Here is an 18,722-nt window from a genome sequence, read left to right as displayed (position 1 = left end):
CACCAATCTGGATAGCATTGCAAAATGAAGAACTTAATCAATTCATAAAATCAAGACTTTATGCCACGAATGAGTTGAATCTACTCATTTCATCGATGACTGTACGTAATGAGATTCATTCACTCATTTGCTTCAATGCCAGCCATAGGGATCTTGTTCAAACAGAAAAAGGTGCTTCTTCAGCACCAATAATCTGGATAGCATTGCAAGATGAAGCACTTAATCAATTCATAAAATCAAGACTTTATGTCACGAATGAGTTGAATCTACTTATGTCATCAATGACTATACGTAATGAGATTCATTCACTCATTTGCTTCAATCCCAGCCATAGGAATCTTGTTCGAAATGAAAAAGTTATATTTTCAGGAGAAATTAATTTTTGGGAATCTTTCTTTATACAAAAAAAGGTAGGAATCTTTCAAAGAAAGGAAGAAAACTCGAAAACATCCTGGAATATCACGTGTCATTGCCAAATATTCCAGAACAGTCTTGATTATTGTGGGAGTTCTGGAATATTATAGACCATTCGGAGCCTCTCTTTTATGAGTGGAGCCACCCATTTATAGGGGTATATCAAACAAGATCCGACGAATAGTTGAAAATATAAATTGTATTAAGCAAAAAAACTCTGAAATAAAATAACAGTGGAATAAAATACAAGTAGAATAGAACAGTTGAACAAAAAATAAAAAATTAAGAGATTCCAAGCCAAGTTACTTCACGACGTTTCAATTGTTAGTGTCCACAATCATCTTCAGGTGATGAGAGAACTAATTCCTGCGAGAGATGACTATTTATGATTCATTCGAGTACTTTCACTTTTTCGCTTGATTATGGGTTTCCATATGTTGCGTATCTCGAGTGGTCCCAGGCTGAGATCATAGGAAGGAACATTGGTTTAGGAGAAAATTCAAAGAAGCCGCGTACATGTTGTTTAACAATGTATTAAGCCAAGCTATGGAAACGCATAATCAAGCGAAAAATGGCCAACTCCCGCTAAAGAGGTGAAGCGGAAAAAGTAAAGCGGAGATAAGTGAAAGTACTCGAATGACCCAGAAATAGTCATCTCTCGGAGGAATCACTTCTGTCACCACCCGCAGATGATTGTGGAATCTCTCAATTTTTCATTTTTTATTTTTTGTTCAACTGTTCTATTTAACTTGTATTTTATTACACTGTTATTCCATTTCAGGGTTTTTCGCTTAATATTATTTTTATTTTCAGCTATTCTTTTTTATTTCTTCTTCTTTTTTTATTAGTTCTTACAGGGATTTCAAATCATTTTATATAATATCGGTTAATGGAGGTTCGAACCAATGAAATTCATATGGTAGTTTTTGATTGTTTTCACGTTTAGCGAAGAATCTGGTTCCACTTCATGCTTCACTAAGAAAACTTCAGGCAGCATTGCAGATGTCACCTTTGTATTAAAAAGTGTAAAGAATATCAAACAAGGTATTTAATTTGGAGGCCGCAAGATATAGATAAGTATCAATAAAATTACAAAATCTACACTGAACTACTGGATACAATGAAAGCTAAAATTTGTCTTAATATAAACTGAACTTGGGTCTTATGAAACTATTTTCAATTTCAAGTATATTTGTCGATTATAGAATATGTGAAAACCCTTTTAATTGCCATAATGATGAGTTGAAATAATTACTCCACCCGCAATGTAATTACGGCTCCAAAAATGTGTCTGTAGTATAATCAGAGTATCTTGGTTGTTTTCAGTTTCATACACTTTTACCGCAATCGGGTCATGGCAACAAAAATTGCGAATCGAGCCAAAGTCTGGTGACATCTTAAGAAAAAATATATTTCACTTTAATTTGCTGGCAATACTTTTTTGGATCAATTGAGCTACCATTAGTGAGCATTAAATTATAATTAGATGTGATAGAAATAGATACGTGCTAGCGTTTCATTTAATGCGATCGAAATCAGTACAACCTCAATCAATAACCTGAAAATATCCAATTAGGGTTATTATCAGTAATGATTTTAATGATAATTTTTTTCAAATAGATTTTTTTTCGAAATTTCATGCACATTTGGTTATCGAAACCTTTACAAACTCTCTCTTACTAGTTTATTCATTAGTAAGTCGAAATGTGAAATTTGACATGAAGCGTCAGAAAATCATCTTGAAATAGTCAATTGTTTTTTTTGAAAATCGCCATATTAATTTGAATCAATGCTGAATATTTTCCCAGAATGCCGACTGTTCGGAAAAATATTTAGTTTTCATTTCAAATTTGCCTAGCTATTACTTCCGTATCAAATTAGAAACGCTATTCTTGACTTTTGGGGGTTGAAATATTGAAAAGAAGTGACAAATATTGGCCATGGTTTCAGAAAAGCCTATTTTTGAGCGATTGTTATTACAGAACGATATAAATGGATTATTTTGCTAACTCCATCGATCTCGAGTGACAGAAATTGAAATAGGAAACAGAAAAGGAAATCATATCCCGGCCGCTATTCTCGAACTCCATAGAAAAGAGAACTCTCTTTCACTTTCAACTTCCTCGTTTTCAAAAAACCTTCTGAATCTAAATACTAGAAATTGTGACACCAAAAACCTCCGTTTTCACATTAAGTGTTTCATTTGGTGAAGTCTCGGTTACTATTAGTTTTGTCCGTGTTCATAGTATTTACTGATGATAGAGAATTTTTGTACTCTATACATTGATGTTCATTTTTCTCCAAATTTTGATTTTTCGCCACTTTTCAGCTTATTGCTATTATACTGGGCCAATTTCTACGAATTCAAATTGAATTGAAGCACTGTCGAGACAGCCCGAAAAATTAACCAAGCATTTTGAGCAACGAAGTGTCAATTTCCTGGCACCAAGAATACCTCATGAGATTCAGAATATTGAAGAATTCAGAAAATTCTTTAACCAAGTGGATTCTCAAGTCGGGACGTAATCATTTAAGTAATATGATAAAGTATTTGGAAAAAAAAGGGTACCTCCTGATTATGTCATTTACCTCTTTATTATGTCATTTACCGAAGTGTGAAATTTCCTCTACATGTAACTTATCAAAAAACCCAAATATGACTTTACCTGGATGTGTCATTATATCACGTACAAGCAATTTGAATTGCTTCTCTGATTTTTCTGTTCATTTGTTTTTTATATGTGTTACATTGCTTTGTAAGATTTTATTTTATTATGCAAATAAACATTATTATTATTATTATTATTTGGCAATGATGGTGTTACGCATTGTTCGACGTTGGTTTGCCTAATTTCGTCCCGGAGATTTCAGCCTCGAAGTGGTCGACCTTCCAGGACGAAGATTCCAGGACCCTGGTTGAGACTGATCCATTGTGGTGAGATGGCGGAGGATATGAGCATTAGCTTCCATACGGTTTTTGACAGTTTGAAACGTATTGGAAGCGTCAAAAATCAGAACGTCACTTGTGATCTGTATCTGTAGAGTAGGGAGGGTGAGTGTAAGCTCAATGCACTTAGGCCACATGTGATCCATTGTACATTTTCCCGAGGAGTATTCCTCCTAGTTCATCGTCCATCCTGTCCTTTCCAGAAAGGTGAACAGGTTACTAGGAGACATCTCCTTTATATCGGCAGGTGTAGGCCAAAACTCGCCGAACACACACTCTCTTATTGACGACAAATTCGGATACTCGCATAAGATATGCCTGACAGTTTTATCTTCCTGTTCACACATCCTGCATACAGGTGTGTCCACTAGCCCCATAATATGGAGGTATTTCCTTAGTTGACAGTGGCCAGTCAGAAATCCTACTTTTAAGCGTGGCTTTTTTCTGGTCATTGCTAGATGACCAAGACTGCTTACTTTGATTCCATCCCGTATATTTAGGGACTGAGCATATGTGGGCTAGTTCTGCAATTGTCGAAGTCGTCAGACCGTAGGTGTCACTGGGTCCTGAAATTCGTAGTTCAGCCGCTTCCTTGCCTAAAGAATCGGCAATGCGATTACCTTCACTCCTGTCGTGCCCTTCAACCCATCTCAGGATAATGTTATTATCTACCGAGGCTTTGGCTATATCTTGGTGGCACTCTAGTACTAGCCCTGAGATAACACGTTGTGTCACGTGTGATAAAAAGTGGATCCTCTACGAGAACAGGAGATGTTCAGGGCAGTGGTTGGACACCAATAAGTCACCCAGGCACTTCTCAAAGCTGAAATATCACCACAAACAGACCACGGTTATTGTATGGTGGTCAGCGGCTGGTGCCATTCACTACAGTTTTCTGCAGCTGAGTCAAACCATGACACCAGAATCCTATTATGAGGAAATCGACGAAATGTACTAAAGGTTGCATCAGCAGCAGCCGCACTGGTCAACAATAGAGGTCCGATGTTGCCTCACGTCAACGCCCGTCCTTACGGTCCACAAATTACCTTCTGAAAATCTAAGGAGTTGAGCTTCAAAGTTCTGGCCCACCCACCATACTCCCCAGACCACCCGCCAACCGATTACCATCTTTTCAAGTACTTCTATAACTTTTCCACCGGCAGAACCTTCGCCAATCAGGCCTTCAAGCAATAATGGCTATCAGAGAGAAGTATTCTATTTCGACAAAACATGCTGGAACCTGAATTATATGCCTTCATAAAAGACTAGAAGCCAAAATTGAAGCTGTATGAAATAGATCAGCTCTCAGGCTACTTAGGGTTCTTAGGTATTACCTACCTAGTCTCTGATGAAACCCTTAAGGTATTTCTTATTTCTGCCAAGTCCAAAGTAGCTCCCATGAAGTCTATAAGTATAGCCCGTTTCGAGCTCTGTGGAGCAGTATTGTTAGCTGACTTAATTGAATGTGTTTCTGACACCTATGTAAATGAACTTGTTAGAGTGTTTGCTTGGACTGATTCCATGGTGGCCATATTAGCCATATTAACCGTATGAGCCATATTAACAGGATTTGAATCCAATTGTGTTGGTTTGAGCTGAACTGGAAGATTATGTGGCAAATTCAACAATGACATGCAATATTACGACAAAGAATAGTTTTCTTGATAGATATCATTGTGGATGATCTGATTATTAATTTAGATGATGAGGATAGCGACACTGTATCGGAATAGGAATATGGGAATGACGTTTCAGAGGATATAGATGGTGATCTATCTGAAATCGATACACTTTCTGACGAAAACCATGTATCAACATTTGGACCAATCAATCTTCGAAAATATTGAAAGAATGGTATTTATCTATATGGTGGTATGTTTAGTTCTGGATACTCTGATTAATCCCTCAACAATAATGGATTCTACACAATTGCATATGCAGATGACCGGCAAATTCGTGAACACACTGTGCGATAGAGCCCAGAATTGGCTCAAATTAATAAAAACATGGTGTAAGGAATACTCACTGTCGATCTATCCCAAGAAGACTGAGATGGTCTTTTTCACCAGGAAAAGAAGTTTATCGGCCTTAAAACCTCAAAAAACTTCAAAAGCAAACAAAACTTCTCCGAAGAGGTGAAATACCTTGGTACTGTCCTCGGCAGGAAGCTAACATGAAACTCTCACCTATAGAGTAGAGCAAAAAGAGCATATGTGGCTTATGGGCAATGTCGGAAAACAGTGGGACGCGCATGGGGTCTTTCACCACGTGTGATCACCTGGATCTACACTGCAATAATAAGACCTATGTTAACGAACGGAGTTATTGCATGGGGACCGAAAGTTCTACAAGCAACGGCCATCCAAAAATTATATCAAATACAGCGACTGGCTTGTTTGAACATCACAGGAGCTATGAGAACAACACCAACCGCGGCAATGGAATTAATTACTGGTCTGACCCCTCCGGACCTGTACGTTAAGACGGTTGCGTTAATGGCCATGATACGATTGCGCACTGCTGGTGTAAACCTCAAAATAGGAATGGGTCAATCGAGGCTGAGCCAATGGCGAGAAGCACTTACTGCGCAACCTCTTCTATAGGCAATCAGTGATGCAATTTAACCAGGTTTGTATAAAAGAAACCCTACAAAATACAAATAAAACAGAACACAGAGTCAGATGCTACAAATACAATACGTATATGTACAGACGGCTCTAAAACCAAATAAGGCCCAGGATGTGAAGTGTACTCTAAATCACTAAGTCCAAGTCCGGACACTCGCATGTCCTATGCGAGTGTCCGGAGTTATCGTCAATAAGAGAGTGTGTGTTCGGCGAGTTTTGGCCTACACCTGCCGATATAAAGGAGATGTCTCCAATTGACCTGTCCACCTTCCTGGAAAGGACAACTCCTCGGGAGGATGTACAATGGGTCACATGTGGCCTAAGTGCTGGCCTACACTCACCCTCACTACACTACAGATACAGATGGTGGTATGTTGTTATCAATATTGCAACGGCTTGTTTTACAGTTTCACATACACCTTTTCCGACTTTGACTCGTTAAAAAGTTGAAATTTGGAAGGACCTTTTTACGTCCGCACTACATATCAGTCGACTTCTTCCATTTGAACCTCAAGGTTTTGTATTCACTCTCTTTCATTAAATGTATCCCTCTTGATGATGAAATTGACGTTGTTTCAGTATTTGATAAACACGCATTATAGTATTTGTTATCACCAATTTGTAACATACAGTCTCTAGAAACTAATAATTCATTTGAATGAAAATTGAATGAATAATGAAAACAATGCAAATGACTGGGTTATTACAGTAAAGAATGTACTACGAAACTATTTTTGGTAATTGCAGACCACAATCGAAAGAAATACTCAAACAATCAAATCCTCGTGCATTGTTAGGAAATTGTGTTCCTTTAATGATAGTGATCTCATTTTGTAATTGATGTTGAATTTCTATAAACGCTTTCGAATTTGTTGAAAGCGAATCATGAATGTGTGCAATCGTGTATGTGAAATGTATTGTTTTGTTCAAAATACTATTTACTTTTAGAAGAGTCAGAATGGAAGATTGAAAACTCTCCATCCAAATTATAGAAAAAGTATTTTTTTATATAAAAATTGTTACTCAGCTACCTGAAGGTATAATCTGTGATATCATTCGAAGATACATAAATACAGAGACCATCATCCAAGAATATACAGGGTGTTTATTAAACATGTGGCAAAAATTCAAGGGACTATTCTTGGACTATTCTAAGGATATTTTGTCTTCTGATGATTTCTGATAGAGCGCTTTGTTTCGAAGATACGAAGCGACAATAACAGTTTCTTACCAAAAATTACATGTGCTGTTTTCATATCTACAAGAACTATTGAAAATGACAACCCCCTGCTTGATATTGAAGGTGCATTTGATATTGCACTACCTAAATCTAGAGGATTGTCTCTGGCTGGAAAAGGTATAGAATCGACCATAACTAGCTGGATCTATGTCATGCTGGTAAACAGAAAAGCAACTACAACACTTCAAGGAGAGGCCATTAGGTTCAGGGTCACCGGGGGTGCCCTCAAGAATGGATAGTCTGCTTGATATCCTCGACAGAAGAAAAGTTGATCTGCAAGCTTACGCAGATGACCTTGTCATTCTGGCAAGGTCATTCTGCCAAGATCCTCCAAAGCACGTTGGACGATGTTCACAGTTGGTGCCTGAGGGAGCAGATGTCTGTCAACCTTAGCAAAAATGTGTTCTCCTCCATCAGAAGGAGAAACTTGGACGATCTAACGCCACTTTCCCTCAATGGTGAGATCATTCTATTTGGAACGGTGGTGAAATATCATTTCATTGTTCTTGATAAAAGACTTACCTGGAACGCTCACTTGGGAAAAGTTTCACACAAAGCCAGACTGTCTCTATGGAATGTCAAAGGATATGTGGTAAAACTTGAGGTTTAGATCCCAAACAAATTCATTGGATTTATGTGATGATTGTCAGACCAATGACCATTTATGGTGCAATTGCCTGGTGCGAAGGCTTCACAGAAAACGGCCCAAGCGAAGCTTTCTGGCTTACAGAGACAGGCTTATCTGGGTATTAGTGGTGCCATAAGTACCACACCGTCAGGACCATAGAGATCCTTCTAGATCTACCTCCTCTCCACATTCTTCTGGAGAGAGAGGCTAGACGGACTATATACAGACTTGTGCACATTGCCAATTGCACAAATCAATGTAATGCAGAGTGCTACAGACTATTGATTGACACTGGAAGTCACAGCATTCTGGAAATGACTTCTGACTTTATGTCTTCAACTTTCAACTACAAAGTGCCTTATAAAGTACTACTCCCGAGTAGAGAGGATTGGATCCTCTGGGAGAAGGAAATATTAAGAGCAGATAGTTGTTGGTTCACAGATGGATCAAAAACACCCACCGATTCTGGTGCAGGTGTTTTTAGTCGCAGACCCACGACAGAGATACCTACCTGCCTAGGAATTCATGCTACACCGTATTTCAAGCGGAAATTTACACTTTTGAATTGTGTGCGGAGAGATTGGATAAACTCAACAGTCAAGCGGCTTTGAAAGCTCTTGGCTCCTACCGAGCAACGTCTAAATTGGCAGCAAATTGCCAAATACGATTCTCCTCGATAGGAAGACTTAACAGATTGTCTCTGGTGTGGATTCCTGGCCATACTGGCCTGGAAGGCAATGAGGCTGCTGACTACCTTGCAAAGGAGGGTGCTGCAAGCAGCTTCATCGGACCAAAACCTGTCATTGGTATCGCTTTAGACTGTGCCAAACAAACATTGAACACCTTGATGGCAAGAAGATTTATGGACTTCTGGCAGAATCTTCCAAGATTGGCTTACTCCAAGGCGTTTATTCACCCTTCGGAGCTTTATACCAAACAGCTGTTGGGATGAACTACGATGTCTAACAGGCCTTCTTACAGGCCACTGTCATTTGAATCATCATATGCAGAGACTCGGACTGTCGGAAGACAGTGTGTGTCGCCTCTGTTTGAAAAATGATGAAACGCCAGAGCATATACTTTGCCTACCCCGCTGGGGACCGAATCAGGTTTTTAGAGTTCGGCAGAGCCGTACTCTTACCATCTGACCTGAAAGACCACAAGACCACTCACTATACAAACTAATCAGCTTCGTCAAGAAGCTGTGTCGATTTGGTCGAGTGTGAATATGAGTGAGCCACAATAGACCCTTGCGAGTTGCGGTGGAGAGTCGTAGAGACCCACTCACTTCAGACCTAACCTAACGTAACCCCCACTCGAATACAAGAATCGAATTTCCTCATCCTCGACTCCAGAACTCTTTCAAAAACATCAGGATCGTTTCTGATTGCGTTACACCCAGCAATTTTTCGATTACTGAAATCCTCCACTGTAATCGGAATGTTGTTGATAGGTACTAACGGAATTTTTAGATTTTTTATTACTTGGTAGGTCCAGTGTAGTAAGCTATACTTTAATTTATGCTCGTTAATAATTTTAAAATTACCAAAATTGTTATTGCCAATTTTTTTTCGCCACGTATCTTTGAAACAAAGCGCCCTATCTAAAAATCATCGAAGGACAAAATATCCTCAGAATCATCCCTTAATTTTTGCAGCATGTTTGATGAACACCCTGTATACTGATACGATACAAATTCATAGAAAGACAATTTCAATTGAAATGAAGAGATATTTAACATAAGTAAATCTGGTTACCTGCATACAAATCAAACAAATATTCAACCAATGGAATAAATTTGGAGACAACTCCTTTAGCCGTTCCAGATTTCTGAACATAATTTGTAATGCTCCACCAGGCGAGTAGGTTCAAAACAGGCATCGCTCCTATTTTTTTAAAAACAAAACACAAGCACTACAGGAAAATCCTAAGGGCGATCTAAGAGTGGTGCCGATTCACATTGGATTTGAATCGCTGGAGATTAAATCCATTTTGAGAAACGTTCTCGGGAAGTTTATCATAAACGCAATTCTCCAGATGAAAGAGTTCTCAAACAGTGAAGTATGAGGTGTACCGAGTTGAACCTCAAGACGATGAGCAGCCACAGTTTGTCTGTCTGCAGATTTCAAAGCAAGACGCCAAACTATTACTATGTCCCTAGAAGATAACCAAGCTTGATGAAAGTTTGAGTTCACAACGACCCTACCTAGGAGAAATTCCCACCTCGTCATGACCATACCCGAGGATGTTAACAACCTCCGGAGATTAGGAATGGTTTCTTGAGCCACCAAGTGCTACTGCTACTTTGCCTTCAACCTAAAAGGCACTTCAATCAACTCGAGTGGGCGTATCACCCTGTGTATATATCTTGTGGTTCTTGGTGAACACGTCGAAGAAGCCTCGCTGCAATGAATCAAATCCACACCCGGCCTCTGGTTGCTGGATCCACGAAGGCAGTTCGAATTTGGTTGGAACTGAGAAGTTCCGATCGGTTTGGTTGGATTCTTCGTTAAGCCAAAAAGTTCATTTGGTTCTCCTACGAGTTCAAGTGGAACTGAAAAGTTCAGTTCTGATAGGTTGTGGCCTTGAAAAAGGCCTGATATATACATTATTGATCGAGCGTTTATGTGCCCGTGCAATTTTGGGTTCAATTTTAGGTTCAAGTACGTCTTGCATTCAAGTAATTGATAATGGCTACAGGAAATCACTATGTTTCTGTTTTTTTTTGTTAGAGTTGTGCTTTTAATCATCGAAGTAACTGATTTTTTTCTTTGAATTCTGACTGTCTCTTTCTGTTTGGCGTTTCTTTTTCTTGTTGTTTTTTTCTTCTCCTAACCATTCACTTCAGTTGAAAATTCTCATCCGGCATCCGTAATAGATATCAATTTTCCTATCACACATATTGAAATTCATTCATTTTACGGTTTTCATATGTGAATGTATGGATGTATAGTTCATCTCCAGATTGATTGGTGCTAAATTGTTTGGTAAAACGCATCAAGACGAATTTTTATGGTTTTGGTATGTGGAATTTGTATTTTTGAGCCGTCTCATCGAGATTCCAAATCTGGGAAGCAGTAAAACCGTATCTGTCTCTAACATTAGCTAGCTTATCAAAAAATAGGAACAGATTAACTCTATTGAAATTCGTTGATCTTTGTGAGCTTGTAGGTTCTGGGGTCCGAATGGAGAGCTCCCTATTTTTTTTTAGAAAATCTGTCAGCCAATCTTGTCCAGCACACTTGTTTTCCTTTCAAGAGTTTGGAACTTCAATATCAAAATGCAAGGCACACTCATAGGTCAATTTTTGAGGCACTTTTCAAATATTCTACTAGACTGGTGGTTTGCTGATCGTTAAAAACTGGTTTTCGGTGATAGCCTACTCTGTTGAATTTGATAAGAGCCTCCGAAACTTTTGCCTTTTTAACATACCTCATGAGAGTCACATGACATATATCTAAAGCTTTTGCCACTGAGCGAATTGACTCTTTGTTGTATATAACTCTGTGTAAGGCCTTTTCCATGTCTTATTTAAAAGTAGAACCTCTGTTTGTTTTTTTCTTATACGTTCTCATCCTAAAAGCAAGTGATATTTCAGTAAACTGCATGTTTGTTTTGCCCCGGGCAGTTTGTTACAATTTACCCCGAGCTTGATTTTATAAGAATTATCTCGGTAAATTTTAAAGAAAACATCATATCACTAAAATACGTATACACTGTGATCAGCCAATGTGCAATGACTAGTTTGTGTCAAAAAAGCGAAAGCTTGATCGGTTTGTGATAGTAGTTAATCGAGTTAAAGTGCTAGATCAAAATTTACTTACGTGCTCAAAATATCAACAATCTCAGAAATAAACGTAACACCGATATATAGCGATTGGCTGCATGAGTAAAACTGGCACTGATAACATTCCCTAGAAGCCAGTGCATGATGCGGGGTTGCCAGAATAAACTTTCAGGAGATTTTGCGACTGTTACACCTTACCCCGTGTTACAACCTGCCCCGGTATCCCCTACCTATCGATTGACTGACTCTCTTATATTAACGTACAGCCGAAGCTACTGGACCTAAAATCTTGAAATATGCAGGAAGGTTTTTTGTATACCGTAAGTAAGCATCAAGAAAGGAAATCAGGAATTTCCCCAAAGGAAAAAATAGAGGTTCAAACATTGTTTTGAATTGAGTCAGTTTTGAAGTTGGAAAGTTTTTGGTTGATAAAAAAATATTGTAACTATTTGTTTGAAATGGTCTCTCATGAAACTTAATGTGACAAACGCGGGCGAAGCCGCAGGCAACAGCTAGTAATTTATAGTTTTACTTTAAAAATACAGTTACTAAAAAAATATTCCAACTGAACTAACTAATGAATAGCTTCAAGAATCGAATTATGTTACCTATAAGGAAATTTCGCAAAACTAACACCACCGTCAATGACGTCTGCCCTCACGCATCTGTCCGCGTTCGGGTCGCGTTCTCGGTGATGGCGCTTCATTGCTTAGACCGCCTCTCATCCTCTGCTCATCGTCCCCCGTCGTCTTACAGTAGATGCGACGCGTAATGGCCTACTGCGTTTAGTCAAGTTAATCTTATCGTTATAACTTTTCAACAATGCGTCCAAATTACTTTGTGTAAAAGACAAAGTTTATCTTATCTATATTAAATACTTTAAACGATAATTGTATCAATTTTTATAAGAATTTCACAGATATTCTAAAATGTGCATTGTAAAGTATCCAATTTAATTATACTTAGGTATCATCATCATCATCATCATCGTTTATTTACACAAAAGAAAAACAGCAACCATAATAAGGCTATACATTTTGCAAATAAACATTGGGAAACCCACAGAAGCAACAGGTGTTGCTTGTGCGTGGTGTAAATAAATTTTTATAACTTCAGATACTAAAATTAATAATGAGTATAAGGTTAACAAAAGGGTGAAATAAATATATACAGAACATTCAAAAACTTTGTAGACGTGTAAGTAGATATAAAATTAATCATATGTGGTATAAATAAAATAGATTAAAATAACCATTATAACAATCATAAGAACATCCGAGACTTTTATATATAAAATGAATCACATGTATAAGAAAAATCATTCGGATCACAAAACAATTGGACACGTGTAAGGATGAAATAGATCACATGGGAGGTGTAAATAAAATTTCTTACAAGTTGGAAATTGTCTTGCGAGAGCGTAACGGTGAGTAATTTTTTTTTTATTTGAATAGAACATTTCAAATGGCATCATCAAATATTTGACCAATTTTCTCACGAGGTTGGCTTCTAATTAATTTATCGACCGCTTTTTTCAGATGTGAAAATGATTCTAGGGAATGTATGCTATCTGGTAGGGAGTTGAATACAGTTGGTCCCAGAAAATTATAGGACCTCTGACCTACATTCTTGGATGCATATGGTATAATATATTTATTTTTGTGACGTGTGATATACTCATGGTTCGGCCGACTTAGTTTTCTCTTTTCCTTGAATTGATTTAGCACAAGTGTCTTATAAAATAATTGTCTTAGGTCGAACATCCCAGATTCCTCATACAACTTGTCACTACTATAGCGGAGAGACTTGTTCAACATTAGTTTTAAGAATTTCCTCTGTATTACGTTTAATGGATACAGGTACAGGTACTCCTCCCCATCCTATTAGGCAGTATGTCAAATGACTTTGTACCAGACTATAATAAACTATTTTTTTTTGTTTCAGATCCAATCTGTTGTTAAGTTGGCGGAACTTATAAAGAATAGTTCTTAATTATTTCACCAAATAATTTATATGGAAGTTCCATCTCAAATGAGAATCTAATAAAACTCCTAAGTATTTTATATTTGTCGTTGAAGATATTCTGAATGTATTTTGAATAGTTATGAATTGATATTGTGGCAAGGAAGATTTATAATTACAGAAAGGTAAGAAAAATGTCTTGTTGAAATTTAAGGAAAGTTGTTTGTAATCAAACCAATCTTTAATCATTTCCATGTATTTTTCTGCTTGTTCTTTGACCTCAAGCCAGGTTTCCCTAGAGTAGAAAACCGCAGTGTCATCTGCAAAACTAGTTATTTCACCTGAAGATCCTATAGAAAATTATTGGTTCACATATATACAGAATAGTACTGGACCTAAAACCGTTCCTTGTGGTACTCCATATTCAATTTTCCTTTCAGTACTTTTTATATTTTGAATTCTCACGATTTGTTTCCGATCTGTCAAATATGATTTCAATAATTTGATTGCGTTCCCTCTTATTCCAATGTTCTCCAGAGTGGTTAATAGTATGGAGTGGTTAACAGTGTCAAATGCTTTTGATAGATCGATGAAAACTCCTATTGACGGTTTGCTTCTATCTAGTGCTTTGTATATGCTATCAGTTAGCTGCAATAGTGCATTTTGGGTGCATTTCCCTTCCTGAAAACCAAATTGTGATTTTGATAATATTTTGTGTTTTTGGATGAATGAATTTAGTCTGGATTTAATTAACTTTTCTATAATTTTGCTGAAGTCTGTTATTAATGAAACTGGCCTATAGTTAACCACTTCATCTCTGCTTCCACTTTTATATATTGGAGTTACTATCGATGTTTTCAAGCATGATGGAAAGTGTCCAGTTTCTACAGCCTTGTTGAAAATATGCGTTATCGGTTCAGCGATGAATTCAGTAACTAATTTTAATATTTCACCCTTTAAATTGTCAATTCCAGGTGCTTTTTGATTTTTAAGTCCTAGATTTTTCGTTTATATATTCAGTGAATTTATGGTTTGATGCTCTATTGATTTTTTTTGCAAGTTCTTTTCTTGTATTGATGAAGGTACTGTTAAAAATGTCTACAATTTCATTCATATCATTAACCATGTTTCCATTTTCATTTTTTATAGATTTTATTTCAACTTTTTTCTGATCTCCACCAAACATTTCATTTATGTTTCGCCACAGGTTGGCAGCATTATTCTTGTTTTCATTAATTTTTTTTTTATAGTATGCATTTTTTGTTTTTTCTATTATCTTTTCAAGCGTGTTTTTGTAATTTTTATACTCATCTTTGAGTCGTAAATTGTTTGGGTTGTTTTTGAGTTGTAGGTTGAGTATGGCTCAGTATTTTGCATATAGTAGACAACCACATAAGTAGAAGATATATATGCTATCGCAGACTTTTATGTAGTACTATTCAAGATAAACAATCTTACGGTATTCTATCCTCATGTAACTCGAATGGTGTGAGCAATGCACGCCAAGATAGCTCTCAGCGAGCCAGAATTTATCCGAGTTACTTAATAATTATCGTTATATTATGACCAAAAATACACAAAACCTTTGTAAATTGTAGTCTATATGTTATTCTAATGTATAAGCTGTATTTATGTAAAGTTTCATCTATTTCCGTTCAGTTGTACATACATACATTTATCCAAATAACAAACTTTTACATTTATAATATCAGTAGATATGAATATTTCTGAACAAAAACTTTCGTTATGTGTTTATGACAGAAAAATTACTTATAGTTTTGAATACCTACTCCGATAAATTTTGTAAATAATATCCATTACAACTGTATTTGAATTACATACATAGTTCTTTCAGTTATTCTAACAGAGTTCATCTAGTGCCCTCTAGTAGTGGGAAACCAAATTATATACCTACATATGAATATTTCCGTTGTTTGAAGAGTGAAAAACGATATTTTAGGTGATATACAGTTTTAGTTTCGTGATTGCAATTACAGATGTTGCGTTAATGAAAAAATATACGCTGCCTGTTCAAAAAATAATATAAATTTTCATTTTTCTTAAAATATATTCATATTGTTCGTATCAATTTCCATTTCGCTCCCTTCAAAGTAGCTCCCCTCAGATATAATACACTTGTGCCAACTTTTTCCCAACCCTCGAAGCAGTTTCTGGTCTTGGCTCTTCTGGGCTCTTGCATTAGGACGATGGAACTTTAATTTTGATGTCATAACCATATACCCATGATTCATCACCAGTTATCACCCTTTCAAGCAAATCTGGATAGTTGTTGACGCCATTCAATAATTCCTGAGAGATGCTCATGCGACGATTTTTTTGGTTGAAATTCAGCAATTTTGGAACGAACTTCACTGCCACACATTTCATATATAAAATTTACAAAACATTGCATGGCGTGAACCAACCATAATGTCAACATCCTCAGCAGCTTCTCTAATAGTGATTCGAGAATTTTCCAAAACAATTTTCTTAGCGTTCTCAGCCTTTTTTTGGTTGTAGATGTGTTGTCACATCTTTTCGTCCTTCTGTGAATAGCTTGTACATTTTTCTGACTCAGAGTACAATCACCAAATGCCACTGTCAACATTTCGAATGTTTTTGAGCACTCAATTTCATTTTTCACACAAAATTTGATGCAGATTTTTTGATCCATTTTTTTCGATAGTTTTTATGTCTCTTACCATCAAATTAAACGAGCTAAACAGCTGAAACTATGAACATCTGTTCGAGATGAGTGAACCAATATGAAGAAAAATGAAAACTCGCTAATCATAACATTCACCTCATTTTATGAACAGTCCACGTACTCATATTTCTGAGGATCACGTAGTGGGAGACTAGGTATTGTCAGACATAAAGCAATATTTGTTTCTGCCATGAGAAACCGTAGTTAAAATCAGACAAACCATCGTTGTTTTATCTACATATGTTATTTTTCCACAAAAATATATAGGTGAATCAAAAAAGTATTGTTCAATCAGCCAATGTGACAGGACAGCCACAAAAATGTATCTGCAAGTTCATCAGTTTCTCAAGGCTTTTTCAAACTTCGTCAAAAGTTCAAGAATCAGTATCTCAGTATGACGGATTTTTCTGAATCCCTAAATCGATTCTTCAAGCTCTTTTAATCTCATAGATTTGACAGGCTTCTCTACCAAATTGAGAAGAATTAGAAAACATATAGGATTTTACATCTTGTTCGGGAAATGAAGCAGACATTTGAAACTCTGAACAGTTTTTGTATCAAGTGGTGAAATAGTACAAATACCAACCATCTTCAAAAAATGCATTAATAAGACCAAAATTTCAACTCTTTGCTTGTAATTGACTCAGAATATGAGCTCAAACTATTTGACTCGAATGTTGAAGAATACCTCTGATACTCATAATTTCTGATCCAGATTTTCTCAATTTATTCCTTTATTAAAATAGTTTTCATACTCATATTTCTCCTCCAGAATTTCCCAATTTCAAAAAGGATAATATGTAATTAATGAATATTCATATTTTATTTTTCAGCAGGACAGTTTCTTGAAGGTACTGAGGGGAATGAAGGAACTATAATATTCCTGTTCGACGAGAAAATAATGAATTCAAATAATAGTGAAGAACATTTCCACCATTATGCTTCCAAGTTGGAATTCAAGGAGAAAATTGAATGAGAACCGATACATTCAAAAATTATTTATTACTATCCTTAACATTTTCAGAACAAATCATGATCGTAGGAACCCCGTATTTCAGGTATGATGAAATGAATACTTCTACATGTTTTCAATTTATGTGTGATGAGAGGCAAGTTTTCTACTATGAATGAGTCTAACAATATTTCCAATATAGCTCTTAAGTTATTTTAGAATGATATCAGAGCATTCTGTTCATTACTTTAAAAAAAAGAATTCAAAATAATACTGTTTTTTGCCACCAAATATCAAAATACCATTTGATAACATCATGACAACTTTCCTATATAACAGATATAATATAGCTGGAGTTTCATTTTCATTATCACAAACTTTGATCAACATATGTCAGAAATTCATTCTTCCATTTTGAATGAAAGATTTTTGATACCATCTTTCTCATTTGTAGTTTCTTTATTCTCCGTTAACGTTCCGAATGTTACATCCATGGTTTCATCAAAACCTTTATTCATCACACCATTGTCGTCTACGGTTTCTTTCTTTGTAGTTTTCTCCACACATTGCACCACATGGGGCTCTATTGGTAACCCAATTTGAATTTCCTTCGGTGCTGTAGACAGGATTGCGTCTGCTATGATGGAAATGCTGGTCCGTTTTTCAGGTGGGCCTATTTTCTTGTTTTTTCCTTCTTTTCGATGTTGAATGTACATCCAACTGAAAATACAGCTTTGTGTTAATGCAGAAGTACCTACTCGTGATCTTTTGAAGTCCAAATGTGCTATGTGTAATTTGAAATTCGAAAATTTTTAATATTTTTTGAGATATATTTTTACTTTCACTTTCTGGATCTTTTTATGAAAATCGAAAATTTTGAATATTTTTCCAGATATTATATTTTTACTTTCACGTTTATGAATCACTTTGTCAATAAGATATTATCTTCAGACAATAACTTGATTGATACATACATACATACATACACACCTACATACACACATACATACATACATACATATACACATACATACAAACATTGTAAGTAGAATAAAAGCTTTAAATGAAAATTAACAGACTTTTCTCGAAAGACCATACCTACATGAAAATGAAAACTGCGGGTATCGTGAGAAAGCCTCCCAGAATATAGAATGCTCCAGGCATCCAGTTGATGGTGGCAGCATACGTGGCGTTGTACATCGGACCGTATACAAGAGGCATTAAAGCATCGCAGGCGCCTAATATTGAGTTTACCTTTCCTGAAAGAGAATGGACACATTATATTTCCATAAAAGCATGAAGGGCTCGAAAACTTTTGATCAAACAACAACGGAAAACACCTCAGGTTGTTTCAGAAAATTCAACGAAACATTCTCACCTATGTCAAAGCTATTTTCCAGGTTTTTTGCCCGTGTTCAGCGGGTTTTTTGCCTGACGTTTCGTCTACTACTGTGGTGA

General features: G+C 36.4%; 1 protein-coding gene across 2 annotated transcripts in view; it reads right to left on the bottom strand.

Annotated features, from left to right (window-relative positions):
• Window positions 1-17,295: 17,295 nt before the first annotated feature.
• LOC111507234 (probable peptidoglycan muropeptide transporter SLC46) overlaps window positions 17,296-18,722 on the bottom strand; it is a 30,014-nt gene continuing 28,587 nt past the window's right edge. Inside the window, exons 6-7 of one of the 2 annotated variants that reach the window (XM_074174384.1) lie at window positions 18,367-18,523; window positions 17,296-17,984 (exon numbers count right to left, since the gene is read on the bottom strand). In XM_074174384.1, the coding sequence (XP_074030485.1) occupies window positions 17,666-17,984; window positions 18,367-18,523 (476 nt within the window). In that variant the 3' untranslated portion in view covers window positions 17,296-17,665. Of the gene's footprint in view, window positions 17,985-18,362; window positions 18,524-18,722 lie in introns of both variants that reach the window. The other variant, XM_074174385.1, reaches the window with a different exon arrangement.

The sequence above is a fragment of the Leptinotarsa decemlineata genome, unplaced genomic scaffold (genome assembly GCF_025532065.1).
Source record: "Leptinotarsa decemlineata unplaced genomic scaffold, Ldec_3_MD MMD2_tig00000576_RagTag_RagTag, whole genome shotgun sequence".
NCBI lineage: Eukaryota > Metazoa > Arthropoda > Insecta > Coleoptera > Chrysomelidae > Leptinotarsa > Leptinotarsa decemlineata.
Note: the sequence above shows the minus strand (reverse complement) of the source record. Positions and strands in the feature narration are given on the sequence as shown.